At 44.0% G+C, this 21973-nt stretch overlaps 1 protein-coding gene across 6 annotated transcripts in view; it reads right to left on the bottom strand.

Moving 5' to 3' along the window:
* The window catches only part of LOC127388327 (contactin-4), a 287077-nt gene that overhangs the window by 55549 nt on the left and 209555 nt on the right, over positions 1–21973 (bottom strand). For all 6 annotated transcript variants that reach the window (XM_051627708.1, XM_051627707.1, XM_051627712.1 and 3 more), the window contains 5 exons: positions 18333–18536; positions 12743–12845; positions 11962–12146; positions 2714–2850; positions 867–996 (listed from right to left, as the gene is read on the bottom strand). In XM_051627708.1, the coding sequence (XP_051483668.1) occupies positions 867–996; positions 2714–2850; positions 11962–12146; positions 12743–12845; positions 18333–18536 (759 nt within the window). The remainder of the gene's footprint in view (positions 1–866; positions 997–2713; positions 2851–11961; positions 12147–12742; positions 12846–18332; positions 18537–21973) is intronic.

Here is a 21973-nt window from a genome sequence, read left to right as displayed (position 1 = left end):
TCTCTGTTGATGCATCAGTTCCCTGGCTTGCTACTCATACAACAGCAATGTTTGAGAATGAGGTGCAGATTCCAGGCCATCCAAAGCTGGCAGGGACCTCTGGAGATGTCCTTGTCCCAGCTCTATGCAAGCAGGAGAAGCCACAGCAGGTTGCCCAGGACTGTGTCCAGTTGGGTGTTGAGTATCTCCAAGGACAGAGATGCCACAATTTCTCTGGGCAACCTGTTCTAGCATTTGACTACTCTCATGGTAAAAAAAAAAAAAAAAAAATATCACATTGAAATGGCATTTCAGTTTCTGCCCATTGCCTCTTAACCTGGCACTGGGCCTGGCTCTGTAATCTCTGCTCCCTCCTGGCAGGTATTTAACCACCTGGATTCCCAGGAGCTTCTCCTGATGTTAAGTGGGACAAGCAGAGTGGGTGTACAGAAAAAACAGGTGGGGCAGAAGTTGTTTTTCTTGGTGAGGGTTTGCACCAGGAGTGCTACGACTGCCATTAGAATGGTGAAAGGTCTATTCAGAGAGGTGGGTTTTCAACATTTCCTCAAGGGAGTCAGTCTCTGCAGCTCACGGGCAGGCAGTTACTGTCCAATTTGCTCTGAACTGGGGTTTCTCCACAACACATTTCTAACCAGCAAGAAGTGAGTGAGCTTGCCAGCAATCCATGCTCAATTACCTGGATGAACCCCAGGTGATGATGTGAAAAAATCTGCTCTCTGTCTATCCACTTTCTCAAGTTTTCATATCATGCCTTTAAAGCAACAAGTCAGCCAAGATCCTCAGTAGCTCTTCTGCTGGCCAAACCAGCCTGGGTGAAGGCTTTGCTGGTTTTGGCAGGTTTGCAGCATTTGGGAAAGCACACTTACCTATGACACTCAGTTCTGCACTGGCAAAGATGATGCCATGTCTGTTCTCAGCTACACACTGATACATGCCAGCGTCTGACAGGCTGACGTTGGTTATGGTGAGTGAGCCCTGCTCCAGCTGAACTCTGCCCTGCAGGGAACAGGGAAGCAAAGAACAAAGGAAATAAGGAGATGCCTCCTTGGAACATAAACCCAGCAGTTGTTGTGCCAGATTTTATGCACACACACAAATAAGTAACAGTATTTGTCTGCCAGCTAAATTTATGTCAGGTTAGATTCTAAATGGTAAAGCCAATACAGTAGTTGGTAAATGCAATTTAAATTGGAGGACTTCCCCTTGACTTCTCTTTGATTTAATATCCCAACCATTTAGATTAATATCCCTTTCAAGTAGATAAACTGGAATCAAAACCACACTTTTGTTCCATGGTGGCATATCACAGCCAACCATATTCTTTAAATCAATGGTATTATGATTATATATGGCAAGGAAGGCTAGTGAGATGGGTTGCCATCTTAGCTAGCACAGGCAAAAATACTTAAAGCCCTCTACAGTTTACTGAAAACAATATAGATGTTAATAATTTAATGATCCTTTACTTCATATCAGCCACTAACATGATTTAAGTACAAGACCATCTGCTAGTGACCAGCGTGAAGCAAGTAAAATCAGTGTGTGGAACAAAAGACCAGGGGATCATTTGTCAGCCTAAGGGTATGGAGCTCCTGTTATCAATTTTAATAAGTACAGCAAAGTGTTCCCTCCCTCCCCAGGAGTTTCACCATTTAAAAAAATAGAGTAGCATAAAGAGCTATTTGCTTTCTACTTGGCTGTAGGGCAGAAATTTAATGTTATGAGAAATCCTTATTGGGGTTCGATCAAATCTGGGCCTGCCATGTTCCTTCACAACAAGCAAGTGCTGTCTGGGGGGAAACCAAAGCTTCGGTGACTCGTTTGTGGTTGTAACGGGGGGATCTCAGGCCTGGGCCGTGCCCCCCCAAGAGGCTGGGCAGACAGGGCTGTGGGAAGGGTGGGTTTCCCTGGCTCCAGTACATCTCCTGTCTTTAGGCAGCTCTCCATGTCCCTGACAATGGCAGGCAGTGCTCCTGGTCCCCAGGATGGGAGGACCAGGGACACAGCTTGGCAGAGGGAACGCCATTAGAGACCAGCAGGAGCATTAAATTCACCTGAACCTCAAAACTAAAACTAAGAATGAATCCAGGCTGATCATTTTCTGGCCACAGACTCCACAGCTCCACTTGGCCACCCCCTCTTCTTCCCAAGAAGACTTCATAGGAACTTTCCAATACCTCAAGGGGGCCTACAAGAAAGCTGGGGTAGGGCTTTTTACATGGGTGTCTAGTGAGAGGACAAGGGGCAATGGTGTGAAGTGTAAAGAGAGGAGATTCAGGTTGGACATCAGGAAAAAGTTCTTTGCTGTGAGGGTGGTGAGAGCCTGGCCCAGGCTGCCCAGGGAAGCTGTGGCTGCCCCATCCCTGGCAGTGTTGAAGGGCAGGTTGGATGGGGCTTGGAGCAGCCTGGGCTGGTGGGAGGTGTCCCTGCCTGTGCAGGGGGTTGGATCTAGATGATTTTTAAGGTCCCTTCCAACCCTAGCCATTCCATGATTCTACGAATCGCTCCACCTCCAGGCTGGTACCATTTTGAGGACAACCCCTCAACACCCCACGGCCGCTCTCCCGGCGCCCTGACAGAGGTGCCCGCCGCCAACCGCCCGCACCCCGGGGGGCACTCCGGAGCACCCCAAAGCAAGGAAGCACAGCGGGAGGAGGGAGCTGGCAGAGCACAGGGGCAGAGGCTGCAGCCCTGCTGGCAGCGCGGGCCCTACCTGAGGCTGCAGCAGCTGCCCGTCCTTCAGCCAGCGGTAGGAGGGCTTGGGCCGCCCGCTGGCGCGGCACTCCCAGGACACGCGCTCCTCGATGGCCGCGTGGGCGTCGCTGATCGTCTGGATCCAGCTGGGCTGAGCTGCAAGCAAGAGGGAACGCATCAAGCCTCGTGTCTGCAGCCCACAGGGTGCTCCCCAGCTGCCAGCGAACGGCCGCCTCTGTACTAGAACACTCAGCAGTTGGATGTAATCATTTCCTTAATAGCTAAAGGTATTTCTTTCCTGAGTCCGTTTCTGCTTTCTGAAGGTGGCACGTGCAAGATCAGAACCTGTTCTCATTTGACTTTTAATGAAAGCACTTTGTGAAAAAGAGTAGCTTCAGAAATCCCAACCATCCGACAAAACCAAAGCAACGGCTCATGTGCTGCCCCCAGGGGAATAAAGAGCACGATTAGACCCCTGGTCCTTCAAATAGAGACATTTTCTTCTTCAGGATCTATATGACTTCAGCTTCAAAGCTCTAAAACTTAGCATCCGACTTGTCACTTAGAAATACCTCTGCATGGAAGCGGAGGTTATTCCAGTAACTTAGGCCTGCGTGGTTACAGGCAACACTTGAGGTCCAGATTGTCAGTCTTTCCTTAGATTAGGGCTGTATCTCCAAGTACTGCCATAGGAAGATATTCCACGTGCATGGAAAAATTTTGTACTCAATAGTTGTCTTAAGGACATTGAACAAACCTAGAAAGTCCAAAAGCAGGTATCAAACTGTAGTAGAATTAGGTGCAAAATGCCACTGGCAGTTTTCAGACACTTATGAGATATATTTTCAGTTGTGTTTTACACATTTTCATCAGATTTTTTTTGATTGTTTATTTAAAGTACAGTTCAAGTTCAACCAGACTCCACATACAAATCCAATTCTGCTAAAATTGCCACGTGGTTTTGGAGATGATACAAAACCTTTGACTTTTGTATGTTACCTTCACAAACCCCAGCAGTCTAGAAACAACCACAATACTTTTCACAAGTCCTGTTAAAAAAAACAACAAACCAACAACCAAAAAAAAAGAAAAGAGTGACTTCAGGTTTTTAATGATCCTTTGCCCTATTTTGACATAAGAAAATCTGAGAGACTTAGCCAGAAGATATTACCAGCAGAGGTCTCCAAGAACCTGCTGGTTCTTTTTCCCATGTAATCAGATTTAAAAAAAAAAAAAGGTTACTCAAAGACAGGTAATAAACTGATATACCTCCTGTGGATAGGGGAATCTCTGAAAGGATAAACCAAAAAATAACATATCCAAATGTTAAGTTCAACAAACAGTTGGCATGATTATACTTAAAATATTGGTATGTCTACAAAGATGTGGTGCTGGATACACCCAGGCAAAGCTGAGTGCCTTCTAAAGCTGAGCTGTGTGCTCAGTCCCACACCTATGGCCCCATAAACCTCCCCTCTCTCCGAGTCTACCAACAACAAAGCACAGAAGGAAAGAAAGCAGAAGCATTTTGCAGAACATTTTAACTCCAAGGGATTGCAAAAAAGCAGGGAGGCAAACTGAACATCCTGATAATGCAGAAGCAAAACAAGCAACTGAAAAGAAGAGGCAAGTGGTGTTTACTTCTCTGACTGCCCCTCCTGTCCCTGTAATATTTTAAGCTTGTTTATTGTCTGTACCTAAAGAGATATGAAAGGGAAAGCATTTAAATGTAGGGAGATGAAAGGGAATTCTGTCATTCGGAGTAAGAACTTGAACAATTCCACTGAACTGAGACACCCTGTGTGACTGCAACGGGTTCAGTGGCTCAAGGACATTTACAAATTACTCATGAATTTACATATGTACTATGCTAACAGCATCCCAGTCAGGATTTTGAAGGGAGTCTTATCGTACCATTAAAGGAGCTCTATAAAACCACACAGATCCATTTGCCTTTTCTTGCAGTACTGAGAATAGGGCTGATTTCCAACATGAAAACAAAACAAAAGATCAGATAAAACAACTGAAAGCAACCTGTAAAGAAAGGAAACCCCTGAAAGGTTAAGGTGGGTATCTGTAACAGATGAGCGTAATTACGTAGAAAGAAAGAAAACTCTTGTCAGGACCAAACAAAATTCAATGCTTATCCTTATTTCAGGCAGACTCCTCAAATAAGGAAAATTCTCACCCAACGCAGTCTCTGTCCAGTATTTCTGCTGTACTCTGCTGTCACACATCTGAAGTCCTGCCCTAAGGAATGGTGCTGAGGTGTAAGCCTATGGTGCTGGGAGCTGCCACCCTGGCTAGTCATCCCACCTGGGAGCCACAGCCTTGCACCACACACCACCCTTCACCCTCTCCACTCACTGTAACCAGTTAGCACTTCCATCCTAAAGTCGTTTACCATGCAGACAAGTACAGAAGGAGCATAATAGGTCAAAAATAAATCTCATTGAAAGCTGGAGTCCTTTGTTTCACAGGAGTTTCATTCTCTGCTGCTCTTTGGGAGACTTTTCTAATTAGGTCAAACTCTCAACAGTTCATTTCAGAGAAGAGCAGGCACGCTCTTGACTTCATCTTGAGTAATACACAAGGGTTGGTTCATGTAGCAAATATGTTTCAGCCACCAAATGGGAGTCACCATAATATAATGAAATTTGACAGCCTCCCATTGGGGATCGTATCAGGATGTGGTAACATGGCACAAGATTTCAAGCACAATAATTAAAATAATTCAAATAAGGATAAGAAACCAGCTCCAAGCTACAACATTATACAGTGACATTCTCTGAGATAATGACAAGGTTTAATTTGTGACTGGTAGCAGTACACTAGAAAAAGTCCTTTGGATCATTTCAGTGGTGCTAAGCAAAGAGGAAGACATTCATATGATGGGTTTGGAAATTTTTGGTCCTATTAAGAGTATTTAGATGTTACCAGCCCTGGTCGGAAACATCTTGGAGGAAAAATCTGGTACTGAAGAAAAAAAGACCTACATGGAAGCCAATTAAGAATTCATATGAGTTGCAAGAAAGATCATATGCTAAATCTATGAAGTGGAAGAAAAAGCTTAAAAACATAAGCATGACTTACATAAGGATAGTTTTAAAGAAAAACATTCCCCTCCTAGGTAATGAGAGCTGTGTGAAATTCATACTCAGGGGGACAGAAGACCAATGATGGCAGCAGTTAGAAAAAAACCTGTTTACCTCTGTTCACTTTCCAGCCTTCACCAACACCAAGTGGGGCATTTTAAACCAGGGGATTAAAAAGGTATGCCCAAATATACCCTTGCTTCTCCAAGACCAAAAAAATCCAGAATGGGTCTGTCCTCCTTTGTAATAAACTGAAAGACAAAAGTAGGCACTGGAAAGCTGGAGCAGAAATGATGTCCTAAAAGGCATTTAAAAATGAAATGACACAGCAGGTGATGATGCATTGCATCAGAAATGAGTAACAAACCCAAAGACTTATGGGAGCAACTTGAGAAAGAAACTAGAAATAAATCTGTAGGACTTTGCAGTTGTCTGTAAGTTCCAAACAAGCAAGAAGGCTGAAGAAAATGAGGTACTAATACATATACAGAATCCAATTCTCAGTCAGTGTATATTGATTTCAGTGTTCCTAAGCCAATTTATAGCAGCTGATGACCTAGTGCAGGCTGTGTAATTCATCATTAATGGCAGATGAAAGGCTGAATGACTTGTCCATTACTATACCTATTCTAAGGAGATTGAGACTGAGCCTAGGATCAGAAGAGTCTAAAGACCAGAAAGCCAAGGATAAGAAGAAAAACAGATGGGAAAAATACATGAGTAATTAAAAATAAAGCAAGCAGCCAGTGTGTAAGGTTTGTGCAGACAAGCACACACGTCATCCTGGTCCAAATGGGGATGGAGCTTCTGTAAACAAACCACATATGTCCCTACTTTGTTATCCTTCCCAATGATCACAGGAACTTGAAACCAGACCTTAAGTTACCACTTTTTCTCTTCCTTTCCTCCTCTTAATCCCTTCCCCCTGACCTCTACTGCCAGTTAAGGACTATTTGAAATCTATACAGCTCTCAAAGCTGTGCAAATCCTCTACAGAAGTCATTTGCTTGAATGCTGCACCTAAATGATCTCCATTTGTGTGCACCTTTGGAAAGTTCACCAGATCCTGCCACTTGGGATGGATGTCTCCTTTCTGTCTCTCTAGAAGACTGACCATAATGAAGCAGCCTGAGAGTCCTGCTTGGAGTAAAATATTAAATATCAGAGGAAAAGAAAGAGAAGAAGATTTGAAGGAGTTAACCTAGCTGATAAAAACTACTTAAAGTGTCCTTACCTCTTGTTTTCCTCCTGCTCTGTAAGCTGTTCTGCACCACTGTGTGACTTTCTCCCCAACAACACCAGACACTGGTGTGACAGGCACATTCACAAAGACCAGTCCTCAGGGATTGAGTTATTTTTTGTCTCTGATGCTCTAGACTGCAGTGACCCAGGGGAGTAAGGAAGATGTGGGGTGCTCTGTAAGTAGCCTTCACACTTCATTTCTCGTACCTGTTTCTATTCTTGCTGCTCCTGCTGGTGAGCTGTTTTTCCAAGGCAAAATTATAATAATTTGAGCACTTTTTCTGAATTGATTGATTTATTTACATGCAGGTTTCCAGCAATCCCTTGGCAAAAGAAAAGTGGAGGGGAACCATGCCTGTTCTCTGCACAGAGACTTGTTTTGGACACTAGACTTCCCTCAGGCAGCAAATTATTCAAAACTCGAGAGTTATACCCTCCTGCACTAAAGTCTGAGAAAATGCATATTCCTCTGGCAGGATTCCAGACACCTTCCCTCAGAGCAGTGATTTTTTCCCCAGCCAAGACTGGCTGCAGGGATTGCTCCCAAGGCCAACTGCTCCTCTGTGCAAGGATGGATTTGGCTGCTTCCAAGTAGTTAAGCAAGAGTTAAATTGTCTTCTGAAACAAGACAAGAGCTGAAAATTTTAAGTAAGATAAACATGGAAAGGCTTCAAGGTGAGAAATCAATTGATAATTTATCTGCATAACAGGTAGGAAACTGTTTTCTACTGAGGCATGTACCTTATAATTAGTAATAATACAGATATATCTTATTGATGGGAACTGTCTTGTATTTTTATCAGTCCAGTATCTTTTATTTTAAGTGGCTTTGAATTTTCAGCAAATTATTTGATCTGGGGCCTAAATGGTGTAGAGACATGCAACTCCCTGATTTTCACTTATGCAAATTTCCTTTTTAGACCTCTAACCATAATGAAGAGCATAATATGATTTAGGCTTGAGGTTGTTTCACAGAGCAGCATGAAGAAGCTTTTGCACAAATACAACACAGGTCCACTGATGAAAGGGGGACTCTCTTCACTGCAAAATTAAGAAGCCACATAAATTTCTGGTGGGACTTTGATTTGAGAAGTACTTAATCTGAAAAGCAGTCCAGCCAATTAAATGGTTGCTGCTGAATATCTTACAAACTGCTGCAAAGAGCTGTAATTAGTTACAAATAAGTCTGCTTCTCCACTAATGTGGATGCTGCTGTGCTGACACTATTAGAAACCATTTTAACTGCAATTTTTTTCCTCCTCACCTTATTATTCCAATGGTTGACTGTTCTCACTGTGAAAAACTTTCCTTTTGTGTCCAGTTGGAATCTCCAAGTCCAGGAGAACAATATGTTGGTGGGGTGGTACAGAGACTTTTAATGATGGGCAGCAGGGAGAATGTGGCCAAGGGAGATCTGTGGAGCTGTGGAGGAGGAAAGGTGCTGAGCAAAGGGATGAGCAGTCACACCAACACCTTGTGACTTCACGGTCCTTCTGCATCTGCCCATTGCCTCTTGTCCTGTGCTCAGGACAACCTTTGGGTTGTGACTGTCTGACAAAGGAAGATCTCACTGAAATGGCATCTGAACTTACCATGAATGAAACAACATCCACAACTATAATTAATAATCATCTCCTCGGTGCTGGTTTTATGAACAAAAAAGGCAATTTCTTTCAAAATTAGCTAGCTAAGGTAACCTGTTTACTGCTTTTCTGCCAAAAAAAAATAAAAATAATGAATTGTTGGTGTTGCTTGGGATATAAATTTTAGCCTCACGGAGCATTATCAAATTTAAAATTTATGAGCAGTCAGATTAAAAACAGAACCAGGTCAATGGGAGTGCTTGGGAAATGCTGCAGATCCAAACCTGTGGCTGGCTGGTGGACCCTTGTCACTGGCTTGAGTGGCAAAGCTGGTGCTGGCAGCAAGGGCAGGGCTGTGGCTGTGCCCTGGACCTCAGCAACCTCAGCCACAGGGATCATCCTGGCCTGGCTGACAAAGGCACAGGGAACAAGCTGCAGAGTCAGGAACGCAGCACGATGGGCATTTAAGGCTGCTAAACAAGGGTGGAAAAGCAGAGGCTTTGCTGTGTAATTTGCCAGAGCTCAGGAGCTAATTTGAGGCAGATGGAGTCTGGTTAGGAATAGCAGACAGAACAAGGGACTTTCGGCAGGAAAACAAGTGATGTGTCGTTCAGAGTTATAACAGTCAAGGAAACAGGTATAAGTTCACTGTAATTGCATTAACATTAACATGTTTTCTGTCGTGTAGGTCTATCTATCAAGTAGGACATACAGCCCTCAGAACAAATGCTTTTGGAGAGCAATAAAACACAGCCTGCTGCAAGGGCTCGAAGCACAGAAAACAGAGGAAGAACAGATCTTGCAAGTTTAATTAACCTTTCCTGCTGCAACAAGGATGTCAAACAATCTCAGTGTCACTGATACGCTAACAGAGGGAAAAATAAACATTGATAGAAGAATGAAATACAGCAAAAGCCAACCTTCCCTGACAACTTCCAGGAGCACTGACAATGGAGGCAACACTGGGTTATCTACAGCAAACAGGCAAATTTGAATTTCATTTTCTTTTTTCTTTTATTTTATACTATGCAGAGAGGCAGATAACTGGGTTTAAAGGAGCCCCATTGTTACTGCCAGATTGTGATCTCCAGGGCAGGTGTGTGACAGATACACAGACTGCTTGGAGGTGGCACATCTGACCACCCATATCTCACCCTCCTCAGCCTTCCCTTCTCTGGGGGCCTCCCCTGACCCCCCAAGAGCTACCTGAAAACCTCTGCCAATATTACACTTGTACTTCAATACTGACATAGCACTTCTCAGCTTTAAAAAGAAAATTTATTAGAAAAATGATTTTCAATTTCAATTATTTGTATAAAACTACTTCCCCTAAAAAAATGCTGCTGCTGTGTGAAACTCCAGAGCTCAGCTTACAGGAAGCAAGTTGTTTTTTAAAGATCTGTTTTCAGTCCTAAATGGTTGCCAAACACAAGCTATCCTTGAAAACTGAATCCTTACAAACCAGTAACTTGTCATCCGCAAGTCAACAAGGGTGGTATTTTAGTTCATTATCCTTCAAACCAGTAACCAGCAGAGCTCACACCTCTGCATAGGGACCTCCTCTGCTCACATGAAGAAAAGCAGACGTAAAGATAGTTCCCAGCATCACAGAAAGAGAGGAGGACACTCCTCTTCCCATAAAATCCTTAGCTTCTTTGCTGAAACATCACCTGAGGTGTGAAAACCAGCACCAGCCATGATGGCAGCTTTCGTGTAGGATCTGCAGTCCTCCAGGAATGGCATCCAGGCTGGTAAATTCATTATGGTAATTTGATTGTAACTTAATCTGTGCTGTGGTGGGAGTACACCAAAGGCTCCATTCACTGCTTTGCAAGGCAGGCAGGTTTGGCTGTGGGCTGAGCAAGACTCAAGAAATGAGTCTTTTCATTTACTGTCCACAGGGGAAAAATCAGTAGAAACATGCATTGTTTGATGAACAGAAAAATAAATCTTTAAATCTTGTAATAAAGAAACCCCCAATCCAACAGTTCGAATCAACCCCAGATTCTTTCCTTAACATGTAAGAGTTCACTTTGTTCTTGCTGTTTCACTCCTTTTTAAGGTCTTCTCATTTTTTATTTTACTCAATTTTAAAGGGAGAAGTGTTCATTTGAAATGGAAGCCCCAAAAGTTCTGATTTTTAAATGAAGTATCTTTTAGAAATCCTTCAAAATTTAAAACATGCCTATATACAACTTTTTTTTCTTAAATCCCATTAGTCACCAAATTCAATCCAGTTTTGCCAGAAGGGTTAGTTCCCAAACTCTTTTTCTGCGTCAAATTTACTACAAATCAGAAACATCCTTTTCATCTCTGGAGTTCAACCCAGTCTCCCCCCATGACAGAAGCTGGGCCCTCAGGAGCATTTAGGGGAGAAAACACTGTATTTTTCTCCATGTGTTTGATCAAGAACATCACTCTGTTATGCTCCTGAATATGCTAACAGGCACCACCAAACCAAAGATTGTTATGATGCTGAGGGGATTTCTGCATGACTGTGTGGGGTATGTAACCTGCAGCTTTCTCCTCTCCAAAAAACATCAAAACCAGAAACTAAGCACCAAACCAGCAGCCCCTTTGTCCCTCTTAACCCCTCTCTGTGACTCTCACCTCTATGCAGGTAAGTTCCCAGTAACTCAGGACAGGGGAAACTCTCCCCCTGCAAGCTTGGTTCATCTCCTGGAAGCATTTCATTTCCTTTGCAAGACAGGGCTGTTGCAGCAGAAATTTGGGGGGGGGCAGACACTTGTATCAGGATTAGAGGTACTAAAACACCTACTCAGCAAAGAAGGCCTATGAAGCTGAAGGTTTACATTTTTACTGTGTCTGGATCAATGGTTCTGATTTCAGTGTGGAAGCAGGTGTAGAAACTCTCTGGGTGAGGAGGTCTCTGCTGGCTCCAACAGGGTTAAATCCCAACTTTCCAGGCTGTGCAACCAGTGACCCCTCTTTAAAGCAGGCCTTAATTGTTTATAACTTAATAACATTGATTAACACAAGCTTTGGCAACACACACACAGCAAGTCCAAGTTGTAACCACCAGGATGCTCCACCAGAATACCTGCTCTAACCTCACGGCCACAAGAAGGCACACAAGCTATTTGCAAATGTTCTCTGCATGTTGCCATGCCAATGTCCTTCCAGAGATGGGCTTTTGTTCCAGCTGCTCTGACTCTCAATTAACATGCACCATTCAGACAGGTTTTATTTCAAATTACACCCTTTTTGAGATACGCTGTTTGTAAAAAGAAATGCAATTTCAGAAATATGCCCCCAAATTACTTTCTCACAAAATATTTACTGCATTTTGCACTTGAGACAACAAACCCCTCTGAAAGTCTGCTTACCATAGAATGTCAGTTGTCCTCGGGCCACGTTTTTCCCTCTCACGTTTTCAGCTACACACTCATAGAGCCCAGCATCTTCCTGCTGAAAATTTGGGATTTCAAGAAGTCCACTTGATCGGTGTCTCTTGGCTTTTCTGGGGATCTGTTTCCCATCTGCTCTCCTCCAGCTAATCGTAGGAACTGGGCTAAATAAGTAAATAAAGCAAACTAAGACTCACAGAAAAAGCAATGGGTCTCATCCTGAAAAGCTCTTGTTTGATCAGCTTAGCACTGCTTCAGGTTTGAGGATGATGAAGACATGGTCAGTCTGAAGAATCTGGCACAGGATCTGGACCAGGTGGTGTGTGTGTATATATATACGTATACCGAGGTTGTATGGCTCACATGATCTTAAAACCAGAAGACTATATAATGGAAATGCTGTTTTGACAAAGCTGGATTTGGGGCTGTGCTGTGACAGCAGATCCATTTCCCTACCAATCCCACAATTGGATTTTGGAAGTGTTGCCAGGGTTTACTCTGGAAACAAGAGAGGCTTTTTAAGTGTCGCATGAGACCTCAAAACAGGAGAAGCACAAACACATCTTTAGAAGCTAAGTTACACCTTCTCTCTTCCTCAGGAGTTTATGCTTTTGGTGATCAAAGGCAATGCTCCCCAAGTCCTTTGTTATGAGTAACTCCTGCTGAGGAAGGTGAAGGATTAGCAAGTCTTGCAAACTCTACCATACAGCTCTATGAATGTGAGGAGCTGGAGGAATCATCATCATGGATCAAAACTTACTTCCCCAAGGCAAAGCACTCCAGTTTCACCGTTGTTCCTTTTGCAGATGGAACTGTTTCTGGGAACTGCACTTCTATTTTTGGTTCATACTCTCCCATCACCCCTGTGAACATAAAATAGGTGCTCAAAGCTTGGTTGAATTTTTGCAATAAATTCGCAAGCGGTCCCGTGCTAGCGCAGAGCTGCTCTATACATCATTACTTGGCCAATTAATCCATTCATTTTAAACATGGCCTGTTTCTAACAGCCGTGTAGTGTGGGCTCTTTTCCCATTTATTGCCAGAGGAAAAATCTGAACCAGTGCTCCACACCATCTGCCAAAGATTAAAATTCCTTCATGGCTCTGTTACTTTTTGCTTTTGAATATTCAGGATTTTTACAGGTAACGTGTGAAATAAGGAAAGCAATAAGAAGGGAGGTTCACCACCTTCTGGAAAATGAAATGCGGAACAAATAGCCATTAGAAAAAGTTTTAAAAGCACTGGAGCTAATCAAGGCTTCTATTACCTTCAAGGATTTAGATGCACAGAGATCATATACTCTTCGGGTAATTTCTTTACTTTTACTCTCCCAGTAAATCACACATCGTGGCAGCCTCTTTATGAAATTGTGTTTAAAAATTTGTGCACATAAAAAGGCCATTATATTGATGATAAATGGCTACATGCCTAGTCACTGTGCTGTCTTAAAACCAGCACCTATCAGTTCACCAATAGTGATTACCAGCTAATTGATGTTTAAGCCCCGGCTGCTGCCTGGAAAGCGGCCAAGCGCGGGGCAGGCGGGAGCGCTCGGGCTGCCTGCTGGGAGCTGTGCTGGAGCAGAGCAAGGCCACCAGCAGGCACAAACACAGCAAGGACACAGCACCAGAAATCCAGAGACGAGGTAGCACGTGTCCCCAGAGGCATCCAGGTAATCCAGGGCTGCTCATGGTGGCCTGTGACTGCAGTGCTGCTTTCTGCCCCCTTGCTTTGCAAAGAGGATCTGAGAAAAGCCTTTTCTCTTTATTTTTGACACAGAGTTTTAAAGCTGAAAGGGCTCAATTTGAGGCTTACAGCAAGTCTGCCTTTACTCCTGATCTTTATATTACCTGTTCTGGTGCAACAGCAAGTTACATCATTTTGCTCCCAACCCGTTAATTGCAGATAAGCAATTGTTGCTACGTTATACAAAGAATAGCTGCTCCACAGCTTCAGGCATCCAAATTAAATGCATTTATTACCAACAGGAACACTCCATAGTTATGTCCTGGGTCAGCACACACAGCAGGAAACCCTTGAGACTGTATCAACACTCCAGCATTTACACACTACACAAACATGAATAAAGGGGCCCACCACTCCTCAGCCCTCTGCATGCTCACAATGCAGCCCTGAAGAGCTGGAGGTGCCAGTTACAATTAACATCACAGTCAAATCCTCTCTGTTCACCCTGTCATGACTTGCCAGATCTTTGCAATCTTGGCTACATTTCTCCAGACTCTGTGCTAAAGTTTGCTGGGCAAGATTCAGCCAAGGCAGGAACAGCTACTGCCCAGTGGTGGCCAAAGGCAAGGCTGGGTGTGAACATCTTGAGATCTTTACCCTGAAGAGTATTTCCATGTTCTGCAATGAAGACTGTAAATTTGGCAGAGGAAGAACTTTTGAGAACATGCTTCTCATAAAAGCCTGTCCAGATTCAGACAGCTGCCTCACCTTGGAAAGATGCTGGCTTTCAGGCTGGAGAGTTACCCAAAAGACTCACCCTTGAGACAGCTGAAGAGCTCCTTGGTGCCTGTCCCACCACAGCCCAGGCAGGGGGGATGCAGTTCCCCCCAAAACCACTCCACAAGCTCTGTCAGCAGTCAGCTGGAGGGTGAGAGTGGCCAAATAACAGGGGAGAAAGAAAGGGAGCTGGCCCAAGGAGCTGCCTGCCCAGCAACAGTCCAGCTACAAAGCAGTCCTCAACAGCCCAGATCCATGAGGACAGTTCCTTCTATTGTGCCTCCTCCCCTGCTGAAGCAGGAACTCGGTCCCCTTAGGCAAAACAGGCTGTAAAGTATTGTGTGACACTAACAGGCTATTTGGGAAATTAAGGAGAATGTGTTATTAATAAGTTATTCACCTGACAGAGCAGGAGACAGGAATGAGCGGGAGGAAAAATGGCTTTTTTTGCCTTTTCTTCATTCATCCATTTATTGTTCCTGTTTCTTTACCTCAGTCTGGGACTGAAGAGCTCTAATCCCAGGGGTGGCAAAGCACTGGGATGGGATAGGATAGGGCCACAGGACATATATGTAGGTAAGCTGTGAGTCCTGCCATCTCCACTTCATAGGAGAAACATCAGTGCAGTTGTGGTATCTCCATCCCAAAGCCAAGACCATTTCCAAGCAGTCTGTCCTTATTTTCCCTGCTGTTCCTGGGTGATGTAATGTCTGACTCAGCTGTGCAGGTGGAAGAAAATAAGACTAAACCAGACACTGGGTTTGTAGCTTGGAGAACGTTCCCAGTGTCGTGGCACGTCAGATGCTCTATGTCTTTGCATTTCAGAGGCTTTTGTATTTTTCCTCCAATTTCAAGGCTTTAAAATATGCTTTTAGATGCAAGTGCCAGGAACTCAGAGGCAAGCTAATTTGTCTGAGGAGATGATATGCATTTCCTGAGAACACCTGTGAAATGCTAAAGTTTAATTGGCCCATACAGCTGCTGCTGATGGCAATTTTAGTCCAGGACTATTTCAGTTCTTCCCCACTATTACTGTTATAATTCTGATATAAAAAAATCCAGAATACATTTTAAAGAAAATAAGTACTGCAAAAGCGACAGCTCTCCCCACTTGGGTGCTCCTAACAGGCTTTGGCTGGTGTCTGGGACCCCAGAGGGTCCCAAAGGTGCTGTAGGGATGGCATCCCCAGGTACCCATGGGTCTTCTGGGGTGAAGGGGGCAGAGACATGGCCACGATGGGGATGGGGCAGCCAGATGATCAACATGGGTTTATTCAAAGGAGGAGACAATGTTGTGTGTTATTTCCCTTTCCTCCTCTCTTCCTGCACAGAGCCCTCAGGAAACTTCCAGGCTTTTCTGGCCTTCAAAGGTAAGTCCTTGTTCTTCTGAGCTGCAGTAAATTCCTACAATCCTAGTGGACACTTTACTTCAGGCTTTAGGATCATCCTCATTCTTTGGTGCCGTTTACATTTAGCTATTTATTCTGTTCCCCAACACAAAACCAGCTCAGAGAGCCCTTTCTCCACAACAGGAGGTACCAGCTGGTAGTGTCAGGACTAACACCCATCCTTGCAGAACCCAGGCTGAAACCAAACCTTGGGAAATCTAGAAAACTATAATACTTTGAGTTCTTCTTTTCATACACTTGCAATTACACAACGTGAAAGGGAGAGCTGCTTGTCATTCTGGAAGACCTGTGCTGGAATATGGGTGCATATTTCAGGAGGACAGGTCCCAAACCATAACTGCAGTTTCGGGGGCTGCTCCACCTACATTATACAGTATTTAAATCTTTTATCCACCTGCACCACAAGGAGCATTGCTGCCACACATCCATACAGATCCAACCTTGATGATGATTCTATGATTATGAAAATATTTAAATTGCAGGTGATTTCATGCATTTGTAGGAGGGAATGAAGAGGGACAGAAGAAAAATATCCTTTTCCCAGTGCACACTGTTCTTTGTCCCCACCATCAGATAACCTCTGTCCATGGAAGGAGAGTCTGAGCTCCCTCTGACTGCTACAGCTGCCTCGGCACTGTCTGTTCCTACCACCACCCCCTAAGCCTTCAAGATATTTATCTCTCCAAGGAGGAAAAGCTGTCTGAGGATAACTAATGGGACAAGAGGCACCTTCTGCTTCCACAGCACGGCGACAGGGAAGGAACCCAAGTTCTGGCAACAAGAGCATGTTATAAAAAGCCACTGCAAACAACATCAGGAGATCTGCAACTCCGGAGCCTCGTAGCTGAGCACAAGCAGAAGAGAAGCACAAAAGGCCCAGGTGGGGAAGGCAATCTGCCCACAGGATCTGATTCCATCCCCCACGCCCCTATCTTTTCCTCTTACAGATTACAGCTCAAAAGCCTAGCCCTGTAAATCAAGCAGTGCTTCACAAAAACAGATGCTGGAAACCTGTTTCTCCAGGATGATCACGTTCGCGTGCAGTAGCCACGACAAAGCCGGCAGGTATTTGGCAGGGAAAGCCTAAAAGATTCACGAGTGAGGCTGGAAAAGTTACTGCCATGAACTGAGGAAGAAATGGGAAAAGAAACCTCAGAGTTCTACAGTAAGAATACCCACCTCCTAATTCATACACATATCTGTTAACACAACTGAAATTCTTGATATTGAACAGCCCAGGATCAGCCAAACTGTGAGCATTCATATCTTTAATAAACAGCAGAGTGCACTTCAAAGGAGTCAGAGAACATTCCTGCCAGTGACCCTTGGCAAGGCCCTTTGCCACCAGCCCAGCATGGGCCCCAAAGCAGAGCAGCAGCAGACACCAAGCTTGATTGTGAGAAATGGAAGCACTTTCAGCTAGGTAAGATTTGCATGAAACTCCTGTTCATGTCATGCTCCAAAATATTTCATCTTCAACAGGGATAACGTTAGTATGAGGCAAATGTAAATATTCCTCTTTATCTTTCATATATTACATGCTTTACCCTGGGCTCTGAGGGATGGATTTACTGCCACTGTATTCTAGCAATGCAGCCTGCCATGGAATGGAGAGCAGATCCAGCACAGACCTGGAAGAGCAGCTGCCTTCACCCCTCCCAGCCTAACCAGGGAGTTTTCCCACTTCCTAACACCCTGTCCACAGGAATCATGTTCATGTGAGGGGGAGCTCAGGCAGGAGGCTGGCAGCAATGAACCCTTATTTTACAGACAAGGAATTTTGGTCAAATACCACTAGGTGACAATGGATCTTCTTCTAGAAGAGGTTTCTAATAATGCATTTCTATTTCTGGAACAAATGTCCTATCTGTTATCCTTTAAACAGATAATTTTTAATTAATTTTAATCGCAAATGAACACACACATTTATTTTTCTTATCTACTAAAAAATGGTGACAATACAAATCAATTGCCTGGATAAATTTAGAAATCCTCTTTTGGTTTCTTCTCACTTTTTTGTATTATTCCACAGACTGCTAAAAATAGCACTAATTCTGCTGGGAAATACAGCCTGAGCTAACAGTTACCGAAACAACAAAGTGCTATTATTCACTTCTGGGCTGCATCAAATGAGCAAAACTAGTATATCCAAACTCTAAAATCTATTTTACTTCCTGTCTTTGGCCAAGTGTCACTGGGTTTTTCTTTTAGAATTATTGCTTGATACTGAGAGTTGTTCCAGCAGTGGGAAGAGCAACCTTGGCCACAACATCATAAACCCCACCAGTGTCCCTGACTTTGAACCACTGCTAAAGCAGAGGTTGTCCAGCCTCACTGCATCTCTGGGAAGGGGAAAATCTCCCCCTGTACTTTGATATGACTGTTTTGGGTCACTCCTGGAATTCTGGGTGACAGCCAGGCAAAGACAACAAAACTAACTCTCAACTCCAGCCCCCAGTGCCCCCCTTCCCATCTTACCATCATTCCTGAGGATGAGTGGGGTGGGGGGACCCAGGACCCTGCTGTTGGTGACTGTGTTGGTCACCACACACGTGTAGTTGCCCACATCTGAAGCTTCCACCTTGGCAATGTACAAATTCCCAGTCTCCTGGGAAACGAAGCGGCGGTTGTCCTGGTGTACGAAGGTCGGGTACTCGTTGAAGATCCACGCGTAGGTGAGCTCTGGAAGCACAAGGTACCACCAGAGTTAGTGACAGGACACACATCTGCAGGCGCACAGTCTGGGGCTGGGCTCCATCCCAAGTTGGAGCTGGAGCCCTGGAAAAGGTTTTCTCCCCTTGGTTAGGGAAACTGGACATATCCCAGCCCCTGAAATGAAGACAAAAGCTAACATTTCGCAACTTCTCATCTTTCTTGTGACACACACATATAGTTCCAGCTGTGCTCCTTTTGAGCCTGCACTTAATCTAATATTCTTGTTGCTCCTTCAAGTTCTTCCAATCCAGAACAGAATACATTTTACAAGGACCCCACCTTTTTGCCATGAACGTTTCAGCCTGACTCGTGACTTAAAAGACAGGTCCGGAGGAGGATCTGCCAAGCCATGTTACCACACACTGTATGTTTTATTCCTTTGGAATTTCTGAATCAGCAAAAAATCAAACACTGAATTAAGCAGCTGTAATCCTCTATCTGATTAATTAGTTAGTGCTCTGTGTTTTATGGGGCATCTTTGGAAGTTATTTGAGCAATAAAAAAATATAAGTGAGAGAGATGCCGCAAGTGGTTGCAGAATTTGTGAGGTTAATGCAATATAACCCCATTATGTTTGCCTAAGACTAATGCCCAAACACCATGAAAATGCTTGAAGAATTCAAGTGAATACAAGATCACTGCAGTTTTCTAAGGGAACACTAATTATACTAAAAAGCGTATTCTTAGCTTAATACTCTAATGAGTCATAACTGTAATTGACCTCAGCTACCATTAGGTAGTTTGGAAAAATCTGTTCTGCTCTCATGTCCCACTGTTTACATTTATAAGAGGCTGAATGCAGATTGTTGGCCTTTATTTATTTATTTTTAACAGGATTATAAAATGCCTGCCAAGACTTTTAGGAAGAGATGGTAATTATGTTTATGTGGGAATATCTAATCGTTATATTTACACATGTGCATCTAATTAGAAGCAACCTCATGCTGATGTCAAGAGGATGCTCAGAGCAAACAAGGTACAGCTTCTCAGCTGGCTTATTATTTTCAGCAAGTAGTTAAGTTTGTTTTTTTTTAAATGTACTCTTGGTGAACAATTATCTTGTTCCTCCAGAAGCATCCAGCAATAGGCAAATAAACATCACTGCCCTGGAACACACAGAGGCATTTAAATTTGAGTGAATCCTCCCACAGCAGGTTTCCACCAAAGCCCCCTGAGCTCTGCAATACCACATCAGTTTGCACTGGCAGTGGAATGGTGAGTGGGCCAGAGGTTCCTCAGAAAAACACCAAACTGGGAGGTTCTCTCTGGATCCACAATCCCTATCCCACCCCGGCCTTCCCCAGGAGGTTCCACAGTTCCATTTATAAATAGACCCCAGAAGCAGCAAGGTTCTTGGCTCCTACTCCTCTGTTGTAAGTTGGTTTTACTTCAATTGCTAAGAACCCTCTAATTTCCAGGTTAAATATTTTCATTCCTAGTCTATAGCTCTGTGCTTCTGGGCTAATGATGCCTTCAGCTTAAAGAGTTCTTGCCTCGGCGCTGCTGAGAGCCATCAAGGGCCCTTCTGCCTTCATTTTCAAGACAGGCTTTCCAACCTTCTAATCGCTGTCACAGCTTTTCTAGCCTCTGCCTCAGTTAAGAGCCTGGAATATTTGAGTCCTGGGAGCAGAGTGCCAGGCTGGGAACCCTGGGTAAGCAGGGCACAGGTGGGCAGAAGGCAAAGATAAAGCTGTGTGATAGTAAAAGGGCCTGATCAAAGAGAGCCCCCAAATGGGGACGCTCTGGGATTCCTAGATGCAGAGGAGCCTCCTGCAGGGACAACTAAAAGAGACCTATTTCTAGAGTGCAAAACAGCAAAACCTCCCCAAAAGCCATCTTCAGACTCTATTAATTTAGCTACATAAAAGCGAGGTACATAATGAAGAGCTGATTTTACACCTCTGCTTTCCTTACACTACAATAAAACACTGCCCAGAGAACTACAACTGCTTGAATTACAGAGAACTAGGTATTAGGAGCAGTCCATTCATGCTACGTAGTATTTAAAATACATGGGTAATTGTTGCTCTCTCTCAAATAACACAGGACTAAGGGAATATAGAGCACAGGGAGCAAGGCAGACTGGAGCATCTATAAGCGTGTTTGCTTGTGTAGCAACAGGTAAATAAATACTATCTCAAACTGACTTTGATTTCTTTAGAGATCCTAGTGCAATATTTATGGCTTTTCAAACTTGAAGAATTTCTTTTGATAAGGTTTCACATGCTAATTGCTCTGGCAGTGACAGACAGTTCACATCCCACAGGCAATTTGTAACAACTGTATAAACAGACACGTGAAGTGCAGCCTGAGATGGCTCCTGGTGACTGGGATTCCAACACTTACTGGAGCTGCAGACACGGAGCCTTTCAGCACAAAGAAGGAGCAGCAACGGCAATTTGTGGTTCTCTAATTACACATTAGACTCTACATCCTTGCAGAATTTATTACAAACTTCTCCTTTCTAATTCAGGGCCCTTTTCATGTAATGCTGCCTAATTTACAATGCTTTTAATTTCCTCTGTAAAGCACATTCAGGTAGGTCTCTCAAACACAGAATATGCAAAGATTCATGACCCATGCTTGCTGTTTTTAAGGACAAGCAGTAACTTTGCTCAACGTCACCCCACTGCCAGCCATGGAGCACCTGCCTGGTCATCCACTACTTAGACACTAACCTCTTCCTTAGTGTCCTCATGGCCTAGATTTCCATGATAGATCAGAATGAAGATTTTAGGGTGGCAAATCTTCATTTCTGTGATGGTTATCAGGAAGGACAGGAGGATGGAGAAGTCACTTGGACATTTTCGGAACAGATGGTCTATCACCCTGGATTAAGCCATCACCAGATAGAAGACACTCAACCATCCATCTTTTCTTGCTCTTCCAACTACCTGAAAAGTATTCTTTCACAAATCCATACTGACATGTACTTGGAATACCCACACTATCACCACGGGCACACGCTAGGAGAAGGAAAGTGGATTTCTTTTTGCCAAAAGAATTCAAGTTTCTGCCCACAAGGTCACAAGTTGCCACGTATTTGCTCTACTGGTCCAGAGGAAAGACAACAGAGACAGGGAAGAGTTTCCTAAATCAGCCAATATCACTCACTTACTGCAAACGAGCCCATGGATAATTTGGGCTTGTGAAGAGCAGTGGAGGCAAAGGTGAGGAGCACACAGGAGCGTCAGCAGAAGCTTGGTTTGACTTTGGTGGAAGTGATAGGCACAAACATGCAGAGCTGCCAATTGCTCCCAGATGAGACTGTGGCAGGAAACCCCACTGCCCACCAGCAGAACATCAGCTGCTTCTCCGTGCTCCCTCCACTGCCACTGCAGCAGAGACTTTCAGGAGAAGTTCAGTCACAAAGAGATAACTTACCATCATCCTCAGAGTACACT

This window comes from Apus apus, chromosome 9 (genome assembly GCF_020740795.1).
Source record: "Apus apus isolate bApuApu2 chromosome 9, bApuApu2.pri.cur, whole genome shotgun sequence".
Taxonomy (NCBI): Eukaryota; Metazoa; Chordata; class Aves; order Apodiformes; family Apodidae; genus Apus; species Apus apus.
Note: the sequence above shows the minus strand (reverse complement) of the source record. Positions and strands in the feature narration are given on the sequence as shown.